At 43.6% G+C, this 25,868-nt stretch overlaps 1 protein-coding gene across 1 annotated transcript in view; it reads left to right on the forward strand.

Moving 5' to 3' along the window:
- The first annotated feature begins 1,063 nt into the window (after positions 1-1,063).
- Positions 1,064-25,868, forward strand: part of LOC127388414 (uncharacterized) — a 31,462-nt gene continuing 6,657 nt past the window's right edge. Inside the window, exons 1-10 of the mRNA XM_051627884.1 lie at positions 1,064-1,072; positions 1,945-2,044; positions 3,034-3,232; positions 4,909-5,000; positions 6,016-6,248; positions 13,112-13,348; positions 14,639-14,722; positions 15,986-16,199; positions 20,823-21,031; positions 21,559-21,631. Coding sequence (XP_051483844.1) covers positions 1,064-1,072; positions 1,945-2,044; positions 3,034-3,232; positions 4,909-5,000; positions 6,016-6,248; positions 13,112-13,348; positions 14,639-14,722; positions 15,986-16,199; positions 20,823-21,031; positions 21,559-21,631 — 1,450 coding nt within the window. The remainder of the gene's footprint in view (positions 1,073-1,944; positions 2,045-3,033; positions 3,233-4,908; positions 5,001-6,015; positions 6,249-13,111; positions 13,349-14,638; positions 14,723-15,985; positions 16,200-20,822; positions 21,032-21,558; positions 21,632-25,868) is intronic.

Below are 25,868 nucleotides of genomic sequence, written 5' to 3' on the forward strand. Positions count from 1 at the left end.
CTGGAGCTCAGCCTGGCCAAGCCTGGCAGCCAGCCCTGAGCTCTGCTCTGACTTGCCGGGTGCTTGCATAAATGAAGGCAATCCTGACCTCTGCTGTTGGCCCGAAGCATCATCAGGCTGTAAAAAAAAATAACAAATATGCAGAACTTCCTGAAAAGATTGTATAATCTTAGCTACTGAGTGATCTTGGCATGCCCCGCGTGCTCCCGCTCCCCGGCTGAGCTTTTGGCGCCTGCGGTTGGTGTTACAACACAGGTTACAAAACTGCTGGAGGGAAGTCTTGTGTTCCCTTCCTTCAGTGACAGGGGATCCTTGTCTGTTATGCATCCAGAAGCTTAACATGATGATTACTGAAATCCGACATGGATAATATAGATGGTTTTCCCCCTCTAAATTAACAAAAAGCCTCCGAGTGCTTGTCAGGGAGCAGGAGCCTGGAGATGCTTGCTCATGGGGTGGGGAAAATGCTGTGAAAAGGTGTCTTCATACAATGTATAGTTGGGCTGAGGTCAAGAAATTAACACATGGTGTGGGAATCGAGGTGGTTATTCCTGCACTTAAAATTAATTATAAACTGCTGAAAGAGATAGAAGCTGCCCATGGTGGTGAGAGATCGGCAGGAGATGTAAAGCTGGGGCTGCTGAAGCTGCCTTCCTTGTACGTCAGGCTGAGCTACTGCTATGAGCAAGATGCTGTTTAGATGACCTCCAAGTCTTGCCCAGGATGGCAATTCCCATGGAAAATGCACATATATTTTATGTTCCTTGTCTACTTTTATATGTTTTTTGTAATTTTGAAAATGAAAATTGGTGAAGTTGTCTCAAGAAACAGCAGAATGGTCATCTTAGTAGCTACAGAAAGCTGAGATGCTGTTCTGAGAAGCAGATATTTGGGGAGATTTAGACCTTCCCCTGTTCCCAAAGACAGGAGATTATTAATGTGGTGCCACTTGGTACCAGGAGGAGTGGTCCCCAGCAACTGGAAGCTGTGTTAGGGTCATCTGGTGTATCTCCCTTCCCCTTGGTGCATGGAGGAGTTGTAGAAAGAGACACTGAGAGTGGCCATGACCATAGTGAGGAGACAGCTATTCTCCCTTCCTGTGTTGAGGACATGTAGTTGCTTAGTGTATCCTTCTCAGATTTATCCCTTGAAATGCTCAGGCAGAAAAGACACTTAAAAAACAAGCACCGTCCTGTCATGTGACCACTTAGCTAGAAGCTGACACCAGACCACCACCCAAGCTTGGATGGGACACCCATAAGACACAGTGTTTGGGGAATAAATCCAAGGGGTGTTTTAAATAGATAGGAAATAAATGGAGAACAGAGAATCCAGAGGTACGTAAGTGTCTGCACTTCTCAGTCTGGTCCTTTAATGATCTTCTGATCAAAAACTATTCCTAAACTACAGCTTCATGTTTGCCTTCATAGTCTCTCAGCAGTGGGCTAGATGAGGTGATGCTCTGATGTCCTCAGGGGCTTCATACCAAAGCTCTGCCAGAAGGCTGTGGCATGGCTGGATGCATTCTACAGCATCCCAGACCCCACCAGAAACCCATTTTGGGATGGGGTCATGGTCCCTACAGCAACTGTATTTCCACATGGACAGGGCTTTGCCCCACAGCTGCTAGGCTTGTCCGGGCCAGTCTTCCAGAGGAAAAACATCCCTTTTCACTCGCTTCACTTAGTTGTCTGCAGCTTTTCTGTCATACAGAATAAATTCCTGCCAGGGGCAACCTACTCCACCCCAGTTATACTCCAGCCTGCTTGCCCTGGGTCTCTGAAATCTGGGCTCACTGGTGCTTTCATAACCCAGCACGTGCCCTTACACCTGAGGGGTGGGGGAGATTTCTGAACCATGTCTCTTTCTCTGTGGGGCCATCACTCACCAGGGCCCATCATTGTGTTGCTTCCACATGGTGATATGGGATTTTTGGGGTTTCAGGGCAAGTACAGTGCCATAGGCAACATTGCTTTTGCCCCCAAGACAGCCTATTTCAATCCTGGAGATGTTTCTGCAGACTTTGACATGCTGACGTATTGTTGTGTGTGCATAACTGTTTCTCTCTCCACCTGAATCATCAGCTTTTGGCAGGGTCTGACTTGTGAAGAGCTGCAGGGAGATCTACCATGCTGTGCCAATGGGTTCAAGCATGGTTAGGTTTTTTTGACCTGAGAAACAGAGGGTTCAGGGTGGTGCATCACCACCAGAAGCTGTTGTGGGAAGTTAAAGGCAGAAGAAGGGTTAGGAGGTTGGATTCCTGCCAGGTTGGTTGCGACATCAACCTGCTTAAAAATTGTCAGTTGAAGAGCATCTTTGATTTTATGCCATCAGGGATTTGGCACAATGATTTTTTTACTTGAGTATTTGTCAGCTGGGCTGCATTAGGGCAGGTGTACTTGTATTTTAGAAACGAGCACCATGGGCTGCTCTGCAGACTCTGCACAGCAGCCTCCGTGGCACAGACACGTGTCGAGGCACTTGTGCACCTTGTTGGCACAGAGGTAGCCGAGTTCCTCCTTCTGACAGAGGTAGTGGTGCCTGCGTGTCCTGGCCTGGAGGATCTGCCTGGGTTTGCAAGAGTGGTTTGAGAAGCACCCTGCTTTCTCCAAGGAAAAAAACTACCGAGAGGAGTGGGGTTTATACACAGTTGTTTGGTGTTTGATGTTTATTTCAGAGCTTCAAAAGTGAAAAAACATATTTTTGAATAAAATTGTTTGGGTTGGAAGGAACCTTAAAGATCCTCTTGTTCCAACCCCCTGCTTGAGCAGAGACACCTCCCACAAGAGCAGGTTGTTCCAAGCCCAACCTGGCCTTGAACACTTCCTCTCAGAAATGCATCAACTGTGAGGGGAAAAAAAACACAGAGAGAGCATGAAAGAAAAATGAATTAGAATGGTAATATTTTTCTAGTTTGAAGAGATTACCATGATTGTTTTTGTAGCCCTTCAAAAATGTGTATTTTATATAGAAAAACAAATAAAGCACACTATTTTTTTTGTGTCTAAATTCCTCTTCTGCTGATTTGAGCAGTTACAGAATCATTGCTCTTCCTTTTGTTTTCCATTTCAGAAACCCCAGCTGGACTCATTGCTGAGAACCTTCTCAAAGCCAAAGAAATAGCCCTCAATGACTCTTGTGTTCCTGAACAGCTCAAGAATTACTTACAAAAAGCTCTCGATGTTGCTCTTGGACTAGACCCTTACCTGGATGCAATGGCAACTTCAAAGAGGTAGGGATAATCCTTTGCAGCCTTGTGCTTTTTTCCTGTGATTGTATGAATGTGTTCTTAGATTTTCTGTTCAGAACACCCCACAAACACAGAGGACAGTGGAAGGAAGGGGGATGAGAGGTAACTGCACCCAAATATATCACGAAATGTGCATGAACACGTGCGTTTGTGTGCACCTTGAGGAGAGGAGGTGAGAACAGAGTCCTAACTTGAAATTTTGGAAGATATTCTGCCAGTCAGCTCTTGACTAAAGCAATGCTTGTGTTGGACCATATCCTGGGCAAAACTGTAAGGCAGCTGCCACACTGTGCCCTCTGAAAGGCTCTAAGAATGAGCCCCTGCATCAGATTGTGCTGGGATAAATAAAGAATGAAGAAAACCTGCACCTCTGGATCCACCCTCTAATAACAGCCTTTATATGCAGCTTTTATCTCCAAGAGCTCTACAAACATTAATTAATCTGCTAACTAAATTACTCTAGTAACTAAACTAATTAATTAAACTAATTTAAGGTATCATTAATTCAGAAGTCCAACTGATACCCTCATTATTCTTTTTTGAGCTACAGTGTATTACCCAGCCATGTGGGGTCTGCTAAGCCCTTCCCATTTATCAGTGTGCATTTTGATGTGTGGAAAAAGCCAGTTCTGTCTTAAAGTGACAATGTGTAAACTGTTCCAGGCTGTGGATTACGGGAACACTCCTCGATGGTTCTGTTGCTGAAATAATAGCTGAGAGTTGTTTGACTTGCTCTTGCCGTACGATAATAGCTATACATTATCTTATTAAAGTTGTTAAAGCATTTGTGAGGGGCACAAAAGAGGTTATACAAAATGTTCTACTCTTTAAGTCTTGGATTATCTGAGTGTGGCTGACACGGGTTATGAATTCTTTCTCATTTTACTGAGGAGTGTGTGTGTGTGGGGGGGGAGTTCTGGGGAAGGGAAAAAAAGAAGCTGAAAAGGCTCTAAATACTGGCCCACAGAAGTGTCACCAGCCATTTCTGGTGGTTGTTTACTTCAGATGGGGTCATCTAATTTGTCTAGAGGCTGTGGACTTCTTCCAGTCATCTGTTCCCTTCTCTTCATAATAGGTATCATCTCACTTCATCCAGGGTCCTTGTCACAGGCCTGGTTTCTGTGAACTAACACCTGGAGATATCCTGCTTTTCTCAGCAGGTTGGGAGGAAAACCATTTTTTCCTGTCTTGCAAAAAAAAAAAAAATCATAAAAAATTAGCTTTTGCATCTTTTGCCCCATTCTGCAGTGAAACCTCTTCTGGCTGGAAAAGTGAAAAAAAAAAAACAAACCACCCAAAATCTGGCCAAGGTAATTGGAACCATTTATTCCAAACCAGCAGGTAGATAAGACACCCGTCTGGAGCCAGCTGGAAATGGGGAAGATTTGAGGTTGAACAGTAGGCAACACTTTCTTTCAGCACCACAACCCCTTCTTCCCTAACCCATATGGCTGCAGCAGCATCAAGACAGTCCTACTGCCAAGGTAGGTCCTCTTAGGCATGTAGTTTAGGAACACTTTTCATGATTCTGGGCTGATTTCTCATGCTCATGAACAAACAGACATTTTCCAGGAGTTCCCTCTTGGCTGCTGTTTTTTAGGCAGGATACTCAGGATTTTGATTGTTACCATCATGTTGAAATTTCTGTCTTTTCCCAGAAAACCTTCACCTGACCACAGCTCAAGAGATGCTGGAGGAACTGAAACCAGAGCTAGCCTGCAGGCACATCATACCTCTGGCTCTTTGAATGGTAAGTTGGTCAACCAAGCAGATAAAATTGCACCTGACTGGTTTGAAGTTTAGCACTGAAGTTCATCCTCTGTTCCATCTTGTGGGGAGATAGTCTGACTGGTATGGAAGTGCTCAGAAAATGTGGAAAATTCCTTAAAAAGAAAGACAGGAACTTCCTGTAGGCTTGGATCTTTTTTTTGTGTGAGTTTTCTCTGTCTTTCATCTCCCATGCCCTTGTGCACATGCACATGCTCCTGAGTGCTTTAATTCAGAGTTCCAGTCCCCTCCCCTAGTGAGCAGCAAGGAGACCATCATCCTCTCTGGAAGGGGAAGGAAGGGAAAGGAAGGGAAAAATCATGTTGGTTTTGGTTTGGTGGTGTCTGATAGAGGTTTTTGTTCTTTTGTGGTGCAGGTGGCCTGTGGCCAAGCACTGCACCTTTCCAAGCAGCAACACCCAGGCTTGTATCCCAGTATAAAGTCTATTATCTAATCTATTCCCAGATTCATTCTTCCCAGATGTTCCCATCTTTTGAGTAATATATCACCACAGTGAAGTACTCTTATAATGTATTACACTAATACATTGTTCGAAGGACACCAGTGATGATAAATTTCTTAAATGATGGTGCTGTCTAGGGATAATGACTCTAAGAGCAAATGCAAGGTAATGTAGTGATTTTTTTTAACCAGGTTCCAGAAAGAATATGGAGACCTCTTAAAGCCATTTTCATATAGGGGGAATGTTAAAATATGCAATATTTCAAGCACTATTTAACAAGCACTTGAACAATAGCAGCATTGATGCTAAAGGTTCTACATTTAAAATCAGTCCCTTTATTCTGTTGTCTTTTAGCTGCATTTTAGTTTATTTTTTTTTTGTCAGATTCTGTTGTTAAGCCCTTATTTGAAGGTGTTTTAGGATTAGTTTTTTATTTTAATGATCACTTAAAAGGTACATCTAATTTTCATTGTGAACAGGGAACAGTCTTTCCTATGGTTTTTATTTTTAAATTTTAATTCTTTTCTTTCAACAGGCCAAATTTTTAAGATGTTTATGCATATGATCAGAGCCAGGAGGATTTTATTAATTGGCAAGCTTAAAGGTTACAGTATCCTTGCTATTGCAGAAGAATTACCAGATGATGGCAGAATCTTTGCATGCGCAGAAGCGCCGTATCTCGGAGTGAACAGCCAAGAAGCATTTGATTATTCTTCAGATGGTAAAAAGATAAGCATGAGAGTGGGACCTACAGCAGACACTTTGGAGGTAATGTCAGTTGGAAGGGGAGTTTCAGGGTTTCAGGCAGGTCCTTGTTTCTGCCCACAAGATGCTGAATGGTGACCTTGCAAATACGTGACCATGCTCTTGCACTGGAGTTATTTCTTATTCATGATGATGTATGATGGGATGGCTCTGTCACACCAGATAATTTTTTGCTTCTCAACTAAAATACTGTACCTTTTGATCAGAGGGATTACAAGGTCTAAGTGCAGGTTGATAAGCTTCAGTGGCAGGACTTGACATAGGTGGGCTTTGTCTCAGGGGCTCTTAATTCCAAGCATAACAAGCTGAAAGGGTGTATCTCTCCCTGCTGGGCATGCCCTGGGAAGGACAGCTTGCACCCAGTGTTCACAAGAATTGGAAAAGTCCTGCAGAAGTTTGTGACCCCCAGGCTGTCACCGTTTTCCCCAACTGGCAACCCTGCAGGCCATTAGACCCCAAGTTTCTCACTTCCAGAGCAGTGTGATAAGCTTCAGATGTGCAAAACCATTAGTTGAGTTTGTTTCATTATGAATAGTGACTTTGTCCCAAGAAATAGAAAAGCTTATAACTGTCAACAGCTAGAGGAGTTTCACATTGAATTCCAGTTTATACAACTCCAGGACATGGAGGGCCAGCACGCTAACAGGTGATGTCCATGCTAGGTTCATTAAACATGTAGCCTTTTTATTATTAATGATCAATTTGATCTGGTTCTGTTTTCAATCTGGATGTGTTAGTGTGAGCTGGATTGTAACTGTATTTGCATTAACAGGTCCCATATTTGTTTCTAAAATGAAATGGCCAGAAGATTTCTGACCTCTGACTGTTATGACCTCTAAGTTTGACAAGAAAGAAAAAAGAGCTTTACCAAGTATATGAATAAATGAAATGTTACAGATCACCTGCAATGTGCAGCATTTAAAATCCCAGCTCCCCACAGTGAGTGTGAAATTAATTGAATTGCTGTTGCTCTCTAGTGCCCATTCTGTGCAACTGACTTACTGTGACTGAATTAAAATATCCAGAGGCAGGCAGAGTACATGCTGTGTAGAGATTAAAGAAGAGAGCAAAGACATGAAAATTAAATCCTTAAAACAGAACATTGAGGTTGATTTTATATCCTCCAATTGCAAAGCAAAGGCACATCCAGACCCCGGTTCTGCAGGTGCTCAGGGCTTCAAAGAAACTCTTGGATCCCAGAGAGATCCCAGTGCTGAGGACACCTCAAGGTGCAGGATTTCTGCACTGGGCTCTGAAATTTGGTTGCTCAACCTGGCAGGTATTTAGCAATTGGGATCAGGACGATCAGGATTGTCCTACAGGTCAGAATGACTGTAAAAGGTGAAGCAACGCATTTGGTGGCCTCTCTATTGCCTTTGCAGTTTGGGCTTATTAAGGTTTGCTCAGCTGGAGTGAGGCAGCCATGTGGGAACACACCTAGATAGATGGATGGAAGAGGCTCAGGCTGTGAGCAGCATGCTGCCTTTTCCCTCCCAGAGAAGACCAGCTTAGCCTGAATACCTGTGGCTTCCTCCACTGCCATTTGGCCGTTGTTGGGAAGTGTGGTGAGATTTAGGAGAGCTAGAACAAGCTCTGGGAAGGATTATCTTTGTTGTCTGTGGTGTCTGCAGCCCTGGGTTTCATTCTTGTCCCTCTAGAGATATTAGAGGGCAGAGATGGTCACCCACCACATGATTTTTGGATATGTCTGCTGCAGCTTTCTTACCAAAGTGACAATGGCTGAATTTTCTTTCCAACCTGAGTGCAAAAGGGCAGGATTTCTGCCCATCTGCTGCTCCTCCCCTTTTTGCAGCTGTGCAAGCCCCTGGGAGCAAAAGATTTGCCTTGCTGCACTGGCTTTTTCAAAGCACAAAAATGTCATATGATATATAAATAACACTGCCTGGCAGGGAAGTCCTTTTCTGCTGCATGGAACTATGATGTGGAAAATCCAAACTGCCAGAAGGTATGAGATGGATTCTCACTTCTGGTGTAAAATTAGTCCACCGAAGAGTTCCTCTTGCCTTGAGCATGAGGCTACCATCCACATGCTGCAGGATTTGTCCAGTGCTGTGTCCACATGTGCTGCTGATGCCCTTTAGAAGGAAATCTGCCAGATGTTGCAAGAGATGCCACAAGGATGTGGCACATCTGTGCCTGTGCACCTCAGACAGCAGGAGCTTTGTGGCACCCATGTAGCTCTGGTTCTTCCACCTACACCCAAAGCCCACGAGGGCTGTGTGAGAGCAGAGAGCAGTGCAAAGGCAGCTCATCATTCCACAGCAACACCATGACCAGGCTTTCTGAAGCCTCTTGTGCTCCTTTGCATTATCGCACCTTCCCTGTCTCTTGTCCCAGCTCAGAGCCAGCTGCAAAACACCTGGGATTTTGAGCTGTCAAAGGATTCTAAATACCAGACAGGAACTGCAGAGCTCAGGTGTACAATGGGGTGCTTTTGGTACCTGAGGGCATGATATAAAAAATCCACCTTTCCCACATGTGAGGGATGGCAGGGCCAAGCTAGGTCAGATCCCCACCAAAGCATGCTCCATGCTCACATGCACCCTGGCACAAGCCTCTGTGTCCATTGACCGCAGGAATTTTAATCCAATATTTAGAAATGTGGGCAGTGGGGAAGATTTTCCTTGGGCTCAGCCTCTGATACAGGTGCTTTCAGTGGGAATTAGCTACTTCTCCAACACATGCTGGATCAGTGTTTCAAAACCTTTCCCAACAAGGTCCTTCAGTCTAAACTCTTGTCATGCTGTTCCTGGGTAATTTCCCTTGCCAGGCCTGATCCTGCACAAAGAGCTTCCTTTAACTCCCACTGGACTTTTGGTTGAACAATGGATGCAGGATTGAGTCCGGAGGGCATGCAAACTACCAGGAAATGAATTTCCCTTCCAGGAGTTTTTTGATCCTTCCATTTAAAAAATCGAAACAGCAACACACAAAATAACACCGTGTTTGCAGCAGATTCTGCTGATTGCAGGGCATTGTGCAAGCATGTCAGGGGTTTCTTTTTTCTTTTTTTCCCTCCTTTTACCAGACAGAATAGGTGAAGAGGTTGAGCTGCAGATCTCATTTCTCCTGTTTTGCTGCTTGTGAAGTCTGCCAACAGAATCCACCTTGACAAAGTCAAGGACTCTGCGTTTAATGTTGAACTGAGTGAATAAATTATGCATGAAATTGTGTCGGAGTCTCTAGTGTGCAGAATTGCTCCTTTTGATATGAAAGGTTAATTCAGAAAGGAGTCCAAAATAGCTGGAAATTGTGGGGATAAGTGGATAGTATTCACTGTTGTGAGCTGTTATTACTAGAAATTGCATTCCCTCTCTAGCTTCCCTAGAGATTTAGCTTTGCTGGTGAATATAAACTGTACTCAATAGACTAGCATTTAGGAGTAACAAGAGTGTATGTCCACATACAGTAAAATATTCTAATGGTGTTTTAAAAGGAAGCTGCACTTTTTCATGTATTCTGTGGACCCAAAGGATGGATTGCTATTACATTTAGGTCAAGAACAAGGCATAGGGAAGGTAATAAGTTTTGAGTACATCTTTATTACAAAGATGCTGACTGTATGATCTGTATCGAAGGAACTGGACAGTCATTTCTTTTCTGACTGAGTTTGTATGTGCCTTATGAGAGAGTGTCATCTCTGATCAGGACTCCAATCAGGTTTTCTCTGAGCTTTGACAGAAGATTCATTCATGTTTTCATTTGGGATATCCTCTCCCTGATTTTTGCTGTATCCCTCAGCAGCTCTGCTGTGCCCTTTCTTGTGCTCGATTTCAGTGCATCTCCTCCATGTGATCCTGTGCTAAAAGTTTGTGTTGTTTTTTTTTTTTTTTTTGAATCCTAAAGGAAGTTAATGACTCACTGTAAGCAAAAGCATTAATTTTAGCCAAGTTTGCTCTGAATTAAGACACTTCTTGCTGCCATCTGTTACCATCTATGATGCCTCTGTAGCAAGGAGCAGGGATTGCACTGTAAACGTTCAGGAAATTAGTTTCAGCAGGATATTTTGCAGGCAGATTATTTCCTTCTGGATCTCAGCTTTCCTCACAGTTGGAGGCATTGGGGCTCTGCCTGTCTCCAGCAAAAGACAAAGGCATCTCCAACGTGGTGTGAGGTCCCAGGCCTGGCCTAGTCTGAGAATGAGTGTGGTCAATCCCTCCTCTTAAACCCTCTCCTCCATTTTGAGAGGGACAGCAGTGAGGGTCTCCTCTCCATCACTGCCCTGACAGTTCCAGTGCTTAGTTCTGCAGTCACAGCTGCTAGCGGAGAAGCTTTTCTTTTCTTTTTTTTTTTCCTGGCTCTCTTGGTTCAACAGTGGGTGCTGGCACTGAGGAAATGCTCTCCAGTGTGGTAGCCTGGCCACCATGACTGCCTGTCTGAGTGACCTGTGCTCTGCTAGCCAAGGAGTTCCAGGAAACAGAGCACTTTCCCATTCCTGAGACTCTTATCCTCTTGTGCAGAGGCTGCTCTAGAGGCAAAGCTGGTTCAAGGAATGTTGTGGATTCCTCTTGTAGGCCTAGAGTTATTTCCAGTGAACTGCTGTGGAAAGAAGAAGCTCAAATGGTGGCAGGGTTCCAGTACAAATTCCAAGGCAGTGATTCAGGCATTTCCATACAGGTGTCTAGCATCTAGAAGAAATGAAAGGTGGCCAAGTGACCTTCATGGCTGGACATTCAGGACTTGATGAACTGGTGGAAAAGAAGTGCCTTCTAAGCAGTGGCCTTGGACACCCTGGCAGTGCAAGGGCAAGACAAGCATGTGCTGGGTACAGCCAACACAGACACCCTCCTGGGATGAAAGCTGGGAAGTTAAAAGGTGGTTAATCTGTATCAGAAGACAGATAAGGAGATAAGCTGTCAGCAAGTACAGTACAATAAGCAACAGTACAATAAGAGGGCTGAAATGAGAAGTCCAGCTAATATCCAAAGATCTACACAACTCCATATGGACCTAATGAAGTCAATGCATTAAAGTGAGATTCTTTTTCATTAGGGAGCCATACTAGGGAGCAGTAGTAACATATGTTCAGAGATGGCCACATCTGCTTCTGAATGTCTGCCCCCCACCTCCTCCATCCGGGAAGGTTACAAGTCAGAAAGGAGTGATAAGTCATGATAATTGCTCAGATTTGGCTTTGGCTCTTCCCTCTGGGGAATGAGACCTCTAATCTCTCTCTCTGATGGACTCCTCCTCCTAGCTTTAATCCTCTGACCCTTCCTGAAGTATCTGCATAGGACAGACTGGCAGAGTGGCAACCTGATATCAGATATTCTTCCACAGTAGCAAAAATGTTCCAGCTGCTTTCCCCCACTATTGCTCAAGAGGGAACCAGGGCAAAACTTTCTAACTGGTCATGAAATGAAAAGATGAATCCCAGGAAACCAGATGTCCCCAGATTCTGCTAGGTTTATTATAAAACAGCATATATTTGGCCTTAAGATCTCCTTTTGTTGTAGTGCAGTATCAAAAGGTGTCCTAAAATGTGGACTCATTAATGCTTTTGGCAGAGCTTCTGTGCTATCAAGCATCTGCAATTAAGTGTGAGTATCCAGGCTTTCAGGCAGGCTTAATTTCTTAACCACTAACAAGCTCACAAGGACACTAGTTTGCACAATAAAGTAATTCAGAGTTTCAGTGATCCACTTCCTGCTAGTTCTTCATCTGAATGACACACTCCCTACTCTTGAAATCTCTGTTTGGGAGCCATCAACCTCCTTCCCAAAAACAAATTAGTTTTTTTCACATTCTGTTGCCATTTGTTATTGATGCTTCCTCTGGTACATCTCAGGGGATTGCTCATCACTCATTGTGCACAATGTCTCCAAACACAAAAGGGAAATCTGGACGCAAGAAGTACTGTTAAAAGATGTGGTAGAAACAGTGAGTTCTGGAAAACATAATTGTTTCTCTTTTCACTCAAAATGCCAAGACTTGAAAGCGTTTTCTTGCCGAGATAGGTGGATGAGCCGTTGTTTCATTGCAATGCACACAGATGCAGTTAAACAGTCCCAGATGGAATCTGAAATATTCCATCGCAGCCTCTTGGGCAGCGAGTGCATTAACTGCCACAGGAGAAGGCTGTAAAGGCTCCCATCTGGTCATCCATCAACACTTTTATACATTATCATCAGCAGCCTGCTTGGAGGGAAGGTGTGCCACATTTCTGAAAATCCAATTAGATGATAGCAGCCAGTTCTCTTTTATCCTCTCTGTTGCTGAGCCCTCCAAAGCATTTTTTTAGATTAAAGAAACATCATTTTCCTTCACAGAAGCTGGGCTGCTTTATCTCTATCATGACCTGTTCTTTTATGTGCTTTATAATTCTATTATTAATTGGGATTTCAACCATTTTCCTGCTACAGAAGTGATATTCACTACTTTGCAATTCCCAGGATCAGCCTTATGCTTCTTTTTCCCAGACTGATATAATTGCCACTCTTCAAGTTGTTGATAGTTACTCTTGTGAGAAAAGACAACTTATTGCAACACCTCAGCTTCAGGGTTTGATGCCATTCCTCTCCCTGACCCTGAAGGATCAATTTACTTTAACTCTAGATAGGCAGAAGTTTCTGCTGTGGCTCTCAACACCAGAAGCAGGGACAAACCATCCTCTTTTATACCCTGATTTCCTCTGAGAGGTCAGAGTTTTGGACACCAGTGTTGCTGAAGAATTGTTTGCAAAGCATGGAAAACTCCCAAGACCTCCACAATTCTTGAAATGTTAATTTAGAAAAAAAACAGGGTTCCTTCGGATTTGGATTTTACAAAAAAAAGCATTTTAATGGCAAGACATTAAGTTTTCAGGTAAATAATTAGTGTTTTCTCCAACACATTTTTTTTTCCAGGCGTTACATGCTGAGGATGAGCACTTTGATATAGTCTTTATTGATGCTGATCAAAGGAATGCTTTTAACTACTACAGCTTTGTCATGGATAACCACTTGCTGAGAATGGATGGAGTGGTCTGTGTAGAGAATACACTCATGAAAGGACAAGTCTGCCTGGAGAACATATCGGATGAAAATGTACTAGCTGTCAGAAAATTAAATGCAGTGATTAATTCAGATCCTCGTGTTGAGCAGGTTAGTGCAATGCAATTGGTGAAGGTGTCCGTGGTACCATGTCTATGGATTTTGAAAAGCACTCTTCAAAATGTTTCTTTTGTTGGTGCCATTATCCAGAGGACCTAAAACGAACTCAAAATTTTATTATAATTCACCTCACTTGAGCTCTATGTATGAGTTTCTATATTCAGAAATGGTCCCTATTCTCTGTCTACATCATGCAGAGTGTTAAAGGCAAGATAAAAGTGGAGCACTTAAGAGTGAATAATCAGCTCTACACTACAGCCTCGGAACCAACACCCTGCTTTAAAGGCTCTGGAGGCTGGAGGGCATCTCCAGCACAACAGGAGTCAACCAAGTCCTACTCCAGCAGGAGATAAAAAAAAAGTAATAGGATGCATAAAAAATATGGTGTGGTTTTAGAGGCAATATTAGGTACATATCCTCCAGGGTTGGTGCCATGGTGGACCAGGCAAGGCCTGTCACCTCCCTCCAGGCACCTGCCCCCACACTAACCCCTGCCATAGCGCTGCATGGCACAGGGGTGTGAGGCACATGCCCACAGGGTTTTGGTGTGCACCTCACAGGCATGAGGTCTATCCATAGGCCAGACAGACTCTAGAGGTGCCTCCTGTGATTCTGTATTTGTTCTGTCATCATCACAAGTATTAGCTAATGTATCAGGAGTAACAGCTTTTCTTCATAGAAGCAGGAACAATTAATGACAATTTTCCATGCCTTAAGTCTCACTGTTAACCATGCACTGTGTGTCACTAGCATGTTGTTTCCATATCTAATGTTCTAACAGTTTATTATTGGCATTGAACCTCCAACACTGAGTGCAGCTTTCACTGAAGTGTGATAATAGTATCAGAGAAGGTAGGTGGCAAAACCCCCTGACATTCTTCTATGCAAGACAGATGTTCCAACAAATGCTGAAGGACACCAAAGTGTTGCTATTGTGGTTTGCTAAGCTCCAGGAAGAAGCTTGAAATATCTTTGTGACAGCATTAGCCAGAGAGTGGAAACCCAGCAACCCCAGCAGCTGGCACTGATTTAGAAGACTAAGAGACAAAATTGCATTTATTTTCCTGGCGTTTGTGTAAGCTGTGAGTTTGGAAGAGGAATGTGAGCAAATACAAATGCCTGACATATTTGTGTTGGAAGGGATTTGAACTAAAGAATAGGAGTAGGAGAGAAGCCGCTATGACCTAAGGAAGGAAAGACTGTCCCTTGTGTCAGTGGAATCTGGGTGGTGGAAAGCCAGGTACCAAGCAGTTGGGAACTGTGTGTGTGTTACATTTGCAGGTAATTTTACCTGTGCAGAGTGGACTGAGCATCATTCGAAGAAGCCCTGCACCTCCAGATGCAGTGATTGAATCCAAGGTATGTGTTTCCTCTCTCTGAGCCATTCTGGGAAAATTTTGACTCTGCTGAGAACAAAGGCAAAATAATTTCCAGGGGTTTGGTGATGAGAGCCCAGGCTCACGTGCTGTCGTGCCGTGGTGCTGTGTAGCTTGGACTTAAAAGCTTAGGGCTTGGCATGTGTTGGGCTCGTGAATCCAGAGTTACACTAACACTTTAAAATGCTGATTCCTTGCAAAGTCTTTTGGATGAACCATGCAGGTGCTGTCATAAATCCCTGGAGTGGCTGGCAGTGCTCAGCAGCTGCCTATCCCTGGTGTCTCCAGTTCTTCCCATGCAGGAGGGCTTGGGCAGATGGAGCAGGGGCCCAGCTAGAATGAAGCCATGCAGGATTTCTGAAGTAGCACTTTTTTTTGGTTTTGTTTTGGCCCAAAGGCAGCACATGATGCCCTCCTATAGTTTCTGAGCTGAATATTTGCATGGCCTTAGATTTTGCTTGTACTGTGGAAAAGATAGTGCTTTTATCTTTCTCCATTTCATGCAGTGGGCATCATCCAGCTGTAATGAAGTTCCCAAAGGGAATCATAAGGGTCTAATTCAGGAAATCCAGACCCAAACATCCTGATAGTTTTGCAGTTCAAGTGCTCCCAAAACTACACGCACTGGTAGTTCCTGGCATTTCAAACTCAGTATTTTAAACATCTTGTATTTTCCATTTTGATTCCAGTCAGGGGGAAATGCTGTATGGCAGCTGATCAGACGACAGCTTGGTTTAAGTTATTGGCTGATATCTTTATTTGCGCACCAGCCTTGTGAAGATATTTTGATTGCACTCCACTTCAGCCAAATCCCGCTTTTGGGAACTTGTTCTTAGCTTCTCTGCCTTCCTGAAGCCAGCTGAGCCCAAGGGCAGGTTTGGGCCTTTGGGGTGAAGTATCTTAATCTGTCATCTTCTGAGACATTGTACTTGACCTGTCTCCCCTGGGAAGCTGAGCCAGGAAATTCTGTACCCTGCTCTCCTGTAAGTGGGGTGGTCAGTGCCTCTCCCCAAAGCACAGCCCTTCTGCTCCATCGCCTTGCACCTCAGGGCTCCTCTTGAGACTAGTCTCTGCAGGGATAAGGGTGCTTTTTGCCTGAATTAGTCACACCTTTTGTATTAAATAATGGGCCAAGAAGGCATGGATTCCTGTTGGTTCTGTCACCTCGTTCTCACAGGCAGAGTCCTTCCCAGCTGTTGCTTACTGACAATTGGTGCCTTATTGTGCGATGTGTGTGTTTTTGTTTCAGAAGGATGTGGTGAGGGATGATGTCTTCTGGGGTCACAACCGGCGCCGCATCCTGGACCGTCTGCGCTTGGACGGGAAGGTGGCCTATGTGACGGGCGCAGGGCAGGGCATCGGGAGAGCCTTTGCTCATGCACTGGGGGAGGCTGGGGCTAAAGTTGCTGTTGTGGATCTGGTCCTTGCGAAGGCAGAAGCTGTGGTGTGTGAGCTCAGCCTCAAAGGTAAGCACAGGACTGACCTGCAGGTCCTGCTGGACACGGCCTGGTGATGAGTTGTAACGTGCTGCTTTCCTTGTTCAAACCTGACCCTTTCTCCCAGGTGCCATTCTCTTTCATCCAGCCCCTTTAGGGAATAGTTAGAGCAGAGGATTTTTAAACAGTGAGTGCATGGCATGGTGACAAAGTTTCTCCTACCCAGGCTTGGTGTCAGCATTGTCTCAGCAGTCATTGATATCACATTGTCTGCAGCCAAGGCACCTCAGGCTTCACTAAGGATGGCAGACAAACATGGCCTATGAATTCATTAGCACATACCCCCTCCCTGGCAGCTCTTCCATACTTAATGTCTGGACAGTGCACCAAAACACCAAGCCAAGGCAGAGCTATTGTCACCCTAAATCTCTCTTTGTGGCCTCAAACTGAAGCAAAGTAATTTTTAAAGCCTGAGCTGTAGTTCTTTCAAACATGCACACAAGATCAGCTATAGAACAAAATACTAATACACATAATAACTAAAATCCCAAATAAGAGGTGAAAGCCTCTACAAGCAACTTCTCTGTCAACAGTAGAAAAGAAAATGTAACTAAAATTGAGTTTCCCCCTGGAGCCAAGCTACACTACAATTGTAAAAGGGTAAAAGAAGTCTGGAAATATAATTTTAATGAGAGAAGAAAGGAAGTGTTACTCATTGTATAATTCCTTCTGTGAGATTACAATTGAGCCTTCTTCAAAGTCCAGTTCTTCATTGCCTCTAAAGCTGGGCTTTACCTGGGAAATTTTCACATTCCCATTTGGATACAGTCACTAATATTTTTTTCCACTCTTGCTTCAGAAAGAGACTGGACCATTTGGAACCATATTCTCCAGCAAAACTAGCCCCCTCAGATGTGTTTGTTTCTCCCAGCCTCAACCAGCTTCCTGAGGAAGGGGTGAGGGATGGTTTTGGTGCCACCCTGAGCCTCTGCAGAGAACCCTTAAGTCCTGGTCTGTATGATCCTGGCTCTAGTAAGCAGGAGGCACTTCACACTGAGTACCAGTGTACTGCTTAAAGCTTTGATTGCTCATCTGATCCCAAACAATGACCAAGAACAGAAAGTGTCCATCTCCTATTACGAATTCTCAAGTCATCCAGTCCCTCCTTCCCTGAAGCTGTTCATTTTCTTATGCACTGAAGCCATATGGTCTTGGCACAAAGTAGCTGTGCCCTAAAAGTTAACTTGCCTTTTGGACGTTTTTTCCCAGGGAGATGCTGCATATCAAGTACAGTTATTCAGATAGAAATGGGCTCCTTGAGAGTGCCATGAAACTTGGGATGCCAGCAGCCTAGCTGAAAACTAACCTAACTTTTCTCCAGGGCATTTTCAGGAGTTTGAACATCCAGCCTTCACTGGCTGACCTAGATCTCTGCTCCTTCACCAGTGGGCTGCAAGCCCAGAGGAGACATGAAGGAGTGTTACAAAATGCAGTTGGAGAGGTCATGAGGCATAGCAAACATTATTGCAGTCTAAGGTAAAGAAAATCATGCTTCTCAGTCTTTACACATCTTTATCCTTAGAGGTCAAATATTCTCTATCAACCTGACCGCTGCAGCTGGTCAGGGCACACCTATTCCATCTCGTGATGGTTTTTGAGGTTTCAAATTTATTATCTTTCCTTGTTGGAACAAACCCCAAACTTTGTAATGCTTTTCTGAAAGGGAATTATATCCAAATGCCCGTTTTTGGAAAGGATCTGAAAAGGTCAGGTTTTCAATCTCTTTCTCTCCTGAGGTAACGAGAGAGTCTAGCCTGGACCTCAGAAGATTTTCCTTGAAAACTTTTGTTGAAATCAATATGTTTCCATGAAACATTTTGGCTTCAAAGAAGTAACATACTCTGTTGGAAATAAATTTTGACACAAAGGGTCAGCTAGCTTTATTCTCAAGATATTCACGTGAGTAAATTGAAGCATTCATAGTATTAATACATATTTTTCTTGGTATAATAAGCACAAAGGAGCTGTGATTTCCCCTCCTCCCCCCTTTTTGGTTGCAGATCTCTAACTGGAAGTTGGAAATAGAGTGCCCCAAGTTATTCCTGTATAGGTACTTTTCACAACATTTTGCTTTGCTTTCTTAAACCCACTTTGCTTCTTACACCCAGGAGCCCTTTAACTGTCTTTTGGGATGGTGCCATCATTTAATGATGAGTTTTAAACATCAGAACCTCTGTGATCTCAGTTTTAGCTTTGTTAGACAGCTTGGGTGTATCTCCCTTGGCTACAGGGGTCTTTGGTTTTAGATCCTGCATGGATACTTCTTTCAACAGTTGCTAATGGATCCTGACAGAAGAACCAAAAATGATGAAACATAACCAAAAAATCCTGAGGGTTACCTTCTACTGCATACCCCTCTGTCTTCAGGGGGAATTACTGCCTCTACCTTGTGGGAAGAATTAGTCTGATGGGATTTTTAAAATGTGCATTTTCACTGTAAACTATGCAAATGCCTTCCCCACAATGTCACTTCTGATCTTCTTTTCTTTATGCAATGTGCTACTCCCATTTCTATGGAGACACCAGAGATGAAGCCCCGTGGCAGGGGGGCCATGTACATGTCCCCTGCAGAAGGGCACCTCAAGCAGGTTCGGCACATCAATGCTTCTCCAGCTCAGAGCCACTGGGCTCTTCTCCTGCTCCTCTCATCCCAAAACTGCCTCCACGAGCATCACAAAACCAAACTGAGGACTGCAGAGATGCATGTAGCAGCATGCTCATGTCTTGAGTTTCTTACATTTGGTTAGGACTGCACATTTTAAGTTATTTTTCCACAGTTTATTTTTAAGAGATGTTTGGGGGGGACAGCAGAGAAGCAGAATGTTTTTTTCCCCTCTCTCAGAGTGCAGGGATATCAGCTGAATTGATTAAAGTCAAGTGCGGGACTCTGGTTTGAAGTGAGTGTGCCTTCACTGCTTGTTTGCTAGACACTCACACGTGGCACCTTTTGTCTTGTTTTTATGAACTGCTGTATAAGATGAAGCCATAGATGGGGTGAGAGTTGGAGGGCAGGTGAAGAGCCTCATTCTGTTACCATTAGTAACACGCTTGCACCCGTTTTCTCTGTAGATTGAATAAGAAAGATTGCAGCAGCTCCCTGCACTTTACATGTCTTGATAACAATTAGGAGGAGCACCAGGGGCTGTCTGGCTGTTCTTATTCTTTCAGCGTACTTCAGTAGAAAGCCTGCAATAAAATAAGAGGCTTGTTTTGTGGCAGAATGTGCATTCATGTTTGTAGGTGGTGTATTATGGGTCTGCCCTTTTCTCTGCTATGAGGAACAAGGGGACCATGGTGTGGCTGAAGGCCAGAGGGGACATTAGCTTCCATATCCCAACACGGGGAGCATCCCAGACCAGCATCACCTTGGGGCTGGTGCTCCAGCAGGCTCCAGGAAGCACTAGAGGTCAAAAGGAGCTTTCCATCCCAAAGCCCCTTTTCCTGTAATTTTCTTCAAAATATTTTATTGTTTTGCCTTGTTTTTGTGGAAGTCTCCATCACAGAGCTTCATTTTAGGAGAGTCTTCTCCTGTTCTCCTGGGATAGGCTTAAGGCTTCTGTGAATTTTTTTTATAGGGAATAATTTTTCCATTTAAATGCAAGTAAAAAAGTCTTTCTTGAATAGCTGTAACTTCCTACCTGTGTGCTGATTTCTGGCAGTCTGCTGATCTATGGTCCAACTCCAGCAGCTGTCCCTCCTGTTGGTTGATACCCGTTTCCCCACAGCCCTTCCTGAGTAGCCTTGGTTGGCTTTCAGGATGGACATAATCCCATGAGCATCGGGTGCCTCAGCAGGCTGCTTATTTTGTTTAATAATAAGGGTATTTAAACGTGATTTTCCTAGTAAATTAAATGAAGTTGTTTTCGTATCAGCTTTGGTGCAAAAGTCAATGCCTGGATTTTTCCAGGGAAAAAAAGTACAACTTTAGAATGTTTTGAATACATTCAATCTCTTAACTTCTGGATGTTTGCATTATTCTGGTAGTGTGATAAATAAGGCCAGGCACTGTGACTACCCTACCTGGGAGCCTGCAGGTATTCCCAGTTAGCTCCCATCTAAAACTGGTTTGCTTTTCTCAGAGGCTCCCAGCTGCTTGCACCCTGTGCTTCATCCAGAGAGCACTTTTTGGACAAATCGGTTTGATTTTTGCAGCATCTTGGGAAGAACTGACATGAAAGCAGGCTCCATCTGAGCAACTGAAGGAGTCCTTTGCTTGATCTTGTTCCTGAGCTGTTCCCATCCAGCCCAGAGTGCTAGAAGCTCCTGTGGAACTGCTGGCGGGGGCGAAGCTGCAGTTGAGGCTTTGGACAGAAGATGGTGCAGTGTTCAAAGCTTCGTCCTGCCGCAGTGCCAGGGTCCTCTCAGCCCTCGGGCTTCTGCTTGTCTCCAACAAGCAAACCCCGCACCCGTTAGCAACTTGACACTAACAAATATGACAGGAACAAACACACATTTTGCTGTAATTTGTGGAGCAGTGAATGAAGGTGGCACATACATAATACATGTATGCGTGTATGCATGAATTAACAAATAATCATAAAAGAGATTCTTCGTGAATTCCTGAACCGATCCATGGCTCTTACTTGAACTCAGGGATTAAAAGCATTGCCCTGACAGCAGATGTAAGCAAACCCGAGGATGTGCAGAGGATGGTGGCTGCAGTCGTGGCTCGCTGGGGCACAGTTCACATCGCTTGCAACAACGCGGGAATCAACCTGAACTCTGCGAGTGAAGACACTTCCCTGGAAGAGTGGGACAAAACTTTTAATGTGAATTTACGAGGATTATTTTTGTGTTGCCAAGTAAGTTTGAAATGCTGGACTGGTCTGTTTTGCAAAGGGGTTATGATTTTTTTAAGCATTTACCGAGATTTGGTAACATTTTAGTAATAATTATCAGCATAGAATTTGGGCAAAGTTATGGGGAAAATTTGCTTTACAGCAATTACAGATTTTGGGTCAATATTTTCCAGAGCAGCTGGTACTTACTGGCTGCCCAAACCCACATATTTAAGAACGGCCAGATTTTTTGGAGGCTGATTATTTGACACATCCTGAAAACCAGAAAGTTTTGGGGGGCCATTTCCCACATTAGTTATTTATTTGATAAAAACGTGGCCAACAGCAAGGCAGGTCTGAAGTGGCAACAGCATTTTTCCAGCATCAGCCGTTTTTATATCAAGTTTTTATATCAAGTGCTTAAAAAAAATTAAAAAAAAATGTGTTAGCACATAAACTCTTCTGAAAAGTGAAGACTTAATTTATTATCATGTCATTATTAGCACAATCACAAAAAGGGTCACTGGTCTTTCCTTTAATTTCTGTCACAGGCTGCAGGCCGCATTATGCTGAATCAAGGATATGGGAAGATAATTAACACAGCATCTATGGCAAGTTTAATAGGTGAGTGATGAGAGCTAACAGTTGTGCTTCAGAATCCATATTTTAATTACTACCAATGCTATTTGATTCAATTAAACCTGTATTGGGAAGGAGTAAATCACTGACATTTTGTACTAGAGGAAATGTACTACAAAAATTTTATTGATATCATTTTTCAACATTTATCTGTCCTTGATGTTTTAGAGCACTTATTACTTTCCAAGGAGGAGGTGGAGTCACCTTCTCTGACTTCGATGCAGGGATGGAGTGGGGAGAGATGCTGGTGCACTCCCCATTTCTGTCAGGAAAATGTGTTTGAGTGCATGAGCTGTGCCTCCGTGATGTTTAGAAGCCACCCTGAAGCTTTTGCACCAGTTTTTGCCCCAGTACCCAAGGTTTTATTTCATTATCCTTGCCAACAGGTGTCTGCACCGACACTGCTGAATCAGCAGTGTTGTCAAAAGCACCAATAAACCATTGGAACATATGGAATGAAATCCCTACTGCTGAGCTAATCTGGAAGGCAGTTACATGCTGGTGAGCTGAGGCCCATGTAACAAAAATTGATCAATTACACAAATTAAGCATAGCCCTTTAGGAATTTATTTTATTGGTCTGGACATCTGTTGCAGTATTGTCCAAATCCAAAAATCAAATAGTGCCTTGGGTTGCCAAGTTAGGCAAGAAAATCTAGTAGCTATAAAAGCACAACTGAAAACTCCTGTATTAATATCATGTCCATCTGCTGAATGTTACATAAATATGGAGTCCTTTTATTTTCCTTGGGAATAACATTTATTTTTACTGTGCCCAGTTTGACATTCTGTGACATTCTGCTCAGTTTATTGCACAGTAACTTTAAACGTTTCTTCAAAAATGCATTTATAATGTTGTTGTTAATATTTTTTTCCAAGTGTCTTTACCAGCTGTTTTACTCATGCTAAAACACAGGCACTATCACTCTGCCCCTGCTTTGCAGTTACAAGATCTCCCAAAGAAAAAAAGTTTAGAAAAGAGATTTAAATTTCAAATGCCCCCTAATTCCATGCTCTGTGGGGGTATGGGCTGGGCTGGGGCTGTCACCATCCATACCAAGGTTTAAAAAAAAAAAAGATTACTGAGGGGGGTGCTGCTGGTTTGGCACACTGTTCCTGGCCTCTCTCTTGCAGCCCAGAGGCGCTCAGCACTGCTTAAAGAGAGGTATTTCCCAGCTTTTCCATCAGGCCCTTGTGTTGTTACACCACAGCATCCATCCCAGCCCCAAGCTGGGGCTGCACCTCCTTGGCTGGCACACCAAGTCCACTGAGACCCTACATAGGGGTCACATTTGAGGGCAGTATTGTTCCTGGAGCAGGAACAAGCATTGGAAAGCAAACCTGAGAGCAGCCTGGAAAGGGTCATTGCAAGATGTGTTTAAATGTCATTGAAAGTTAATGTGTGCTGGGCCAGAAGTTGAGAGGAGAAGAGATGCATTTACCTTCTGAACCTGTTTGAATCTTGGCATTGAAAAAATCTAGTAGTTATAAAACTACAACTGAAAACCACGATGTTCATATCATGTCCATCTGCTGAATGTTAAATAAATATGTTGGTTGGTTGGTTATTTAAGTATGTTGGCCAACTGGCATAGTATGAAATGTTTCTAGAAATAGTTAGGGTTTTTTTTTTTAAATTTTTTTTTGTAGGTTGAGTCCTTCCTCAGAGATACAGAAAAAATAAGGAGCCTGTTAGCAGAACAGGGAGGTTTTTCTTTGTGATTTTTCCAGATACACTGCTCAGAATCAGTTGTAATTAATTGAAGAGGAGCTGCATACATTTTGCATGTGTGCATTTTGATTCTGGTGTTTCACTGGAGTTATTGCAGATGTGGCTTCAGCAGCACAGCCCTGGCCGCTGCAGCGCCGCGACTGCACGGATGTAACTTGGATCTGGAAATTTTACAGGGAATATCTCTAGTGGTGAGTGGTCCAGTCTTCTCACTCTGTATGCACCTCTCATTAACATTACGTGGCTGCTTCAAGGTCAGGCTGGAAGCCTTATGCGCCTAACAAGGTTGCAAAAACCTGGCATCAGGTGTTTAAAATGCACTATGGCTGCTGCCCTCAGTGTGTGTATCTGCTGTGCTCCCGTCTTCTCATCTGGAACAGGAATCAGTGCCCCTGATTCACTTCCCAGAAGCCTTACAAATTCAGATGGTTTTGCTGGTGTTCACAAGTTCTAGCCCCATTTTGTAGGAATTTAGAAGGTTGCAGGTTCTGTCTATAAGAGACCACCTCAGGTAAGGGAGGAGGAGGTGGGGTGGGGTGCTCAGCTGCAGAAAGCCAAAGCTTCACAAGCCTGGCTGGCTTCCTCTTGAGCTCTTCCCTTTGAGAGGGATCAAGTGTCTCAGGATGGGAAATTTCGTCTTCTGAATTACCTTCCTTAGATATTCTTGTGAAGACAAAAGCATTTACATGGAAGGACTCTTGAATACCCCATCTGAGGACCCCTCCCCAGGTCAGACAGCTGATTGGGATACCTTGTAGCAACTTGCTGTTCTCACCCAGGAGTGATGGAGGTGCAGAGCTGGTGCCAAAGCTCTTCTCCTCGTAGCATACTCCCAGTGATTTATCACAAACAGACATGTTTGGAAAGTTTAGCAAAGAACTGCTTTTGGGAGGTTCCAAGGTTAACTACCGAAGTTGCATGTAACTTGGAGCTGATGTGTGGCAATTAATCAAGAAATTACATCCTACATCTCTTCGAGAGCCCACATGGTGCGCTGCGTCCGGGGGCGACAGGCACAAGCAGAGGGCAAAGCAGTTCTGCCAGCCAAGATGTGAATTATTTCATCTTGAACAAAAAATGAGCACAGAAGAAATGCTGGCAGAGGGCATGGAATGAACTGCTCTTTGTAGCAAGCAAAAGGCCTCTGAATTTTGAGCAAACCTCCAGCACACATAGAGAAAAAGAAATACTAATTGTTGCTCCCATCACGTACGTGCTTTAAATCTGTTCTCAAACATCTGTGCTCGAGGCAAAGCTCCTTATTCACATGCTTAGTAATTTGTGTCAGGACTATTTTGTTCTTTCAGAGTTTGGATAAGTCAGTATGTTAGTATCTTCACCCGTTGTATTGACATGCTCAAACCCAATGGGTTCAGTCAACAGAAGGAACAGTGGATGTGCTGGGATAGCACAGCTGGTGGTGATCTTGAACTGATGCACCACTTCAGCTTCATGAATTAGACCAATTTAATGCCACCTCCCAGTGCCACCAAAGTGCTGCTATCAGTGTGCCATGGGATTTTCAGGCTCTGCCTTATACAGACACCACAATTCACCTGCATTCCTAACCCTGCAGGCTACAATCGCCTTTGTGTTTCCTTATATTCAGCACTGATTTTCCTGATCCTCCCTCCATGAGAGAGTCAGGAACTCAGTGATGCTCGGTACCGACACGATGCTAATTACAGACCAGTGCTTTGCACTGGGTTTGCTTAATGCAGTCATGAAGGCAGCCAGAAAAGTCCAAGAAGAGACACTTGGGGAGTGTAAATCCCAGCAGCTGGTCTGACTGGGTTTGCCTCTCAAGGGTTTAAAGCACTTAACATCCACTGGGGATTTGTCCTTAAGTAGCTTTCCTGGGAATACTGCAAATGTGAGAGCTGGTGGAGGGGCAGAGCCTCCTGAGCACACAGCACTAACAAGCTTGAACATTGTAATTAGCAAGCTGATCATTTTCCCTCTCTGACTGACATGTGACATCGCTGAAACATTTTCAAAAGCTTCAGATTTTGAAAGTGGTGGGTGTTCTGAATTTTTGGGGCACACCTGTGCTCACATCCACACAAACACTGGTTAGATAATGTGATGTGTTTGCTTCAGACTATGGAAAATTTAAAAATTAAGGAGAAGAATTTGTTTCAGGAAGCTATATATAATAATATAATATGTTCTATAAAATATATTATGCACTAATATAATACAACATAAATTATATCATATGATAACAGATCATATTATATCATATGATTTAATAATTATGGCATGTTACATTTTATTAATATTACAGTTTACATATATTTTGCATATAAACATACATATATGTACAATACACGACTGTGCTTGTGTATATATGATTATCTTTCTTGGGATTAGTCAGATATTGTACATGTATGTTTAATACATTGGGTTTGCCTTTGCCCAAATGCAGAACCTTTTAAATGTCTTTATTTCTATATTTTTCTCCCCACTAGCCCACCTGCTGAGGCAAAAA

Source organism: Apus apus, chromosome 9 (genome assembly GCF_020740795.1).
Source record: "Apus apus isolate bApuApu2 chromosome 9, bApuApu2.pri.cur, whole genome shotgun sequence".
Lineage (NCBI taxonomy): Eukaryota > Metazoa > Chordata > Aves > Apodiformes > Apodidae > Apus > Apus apus.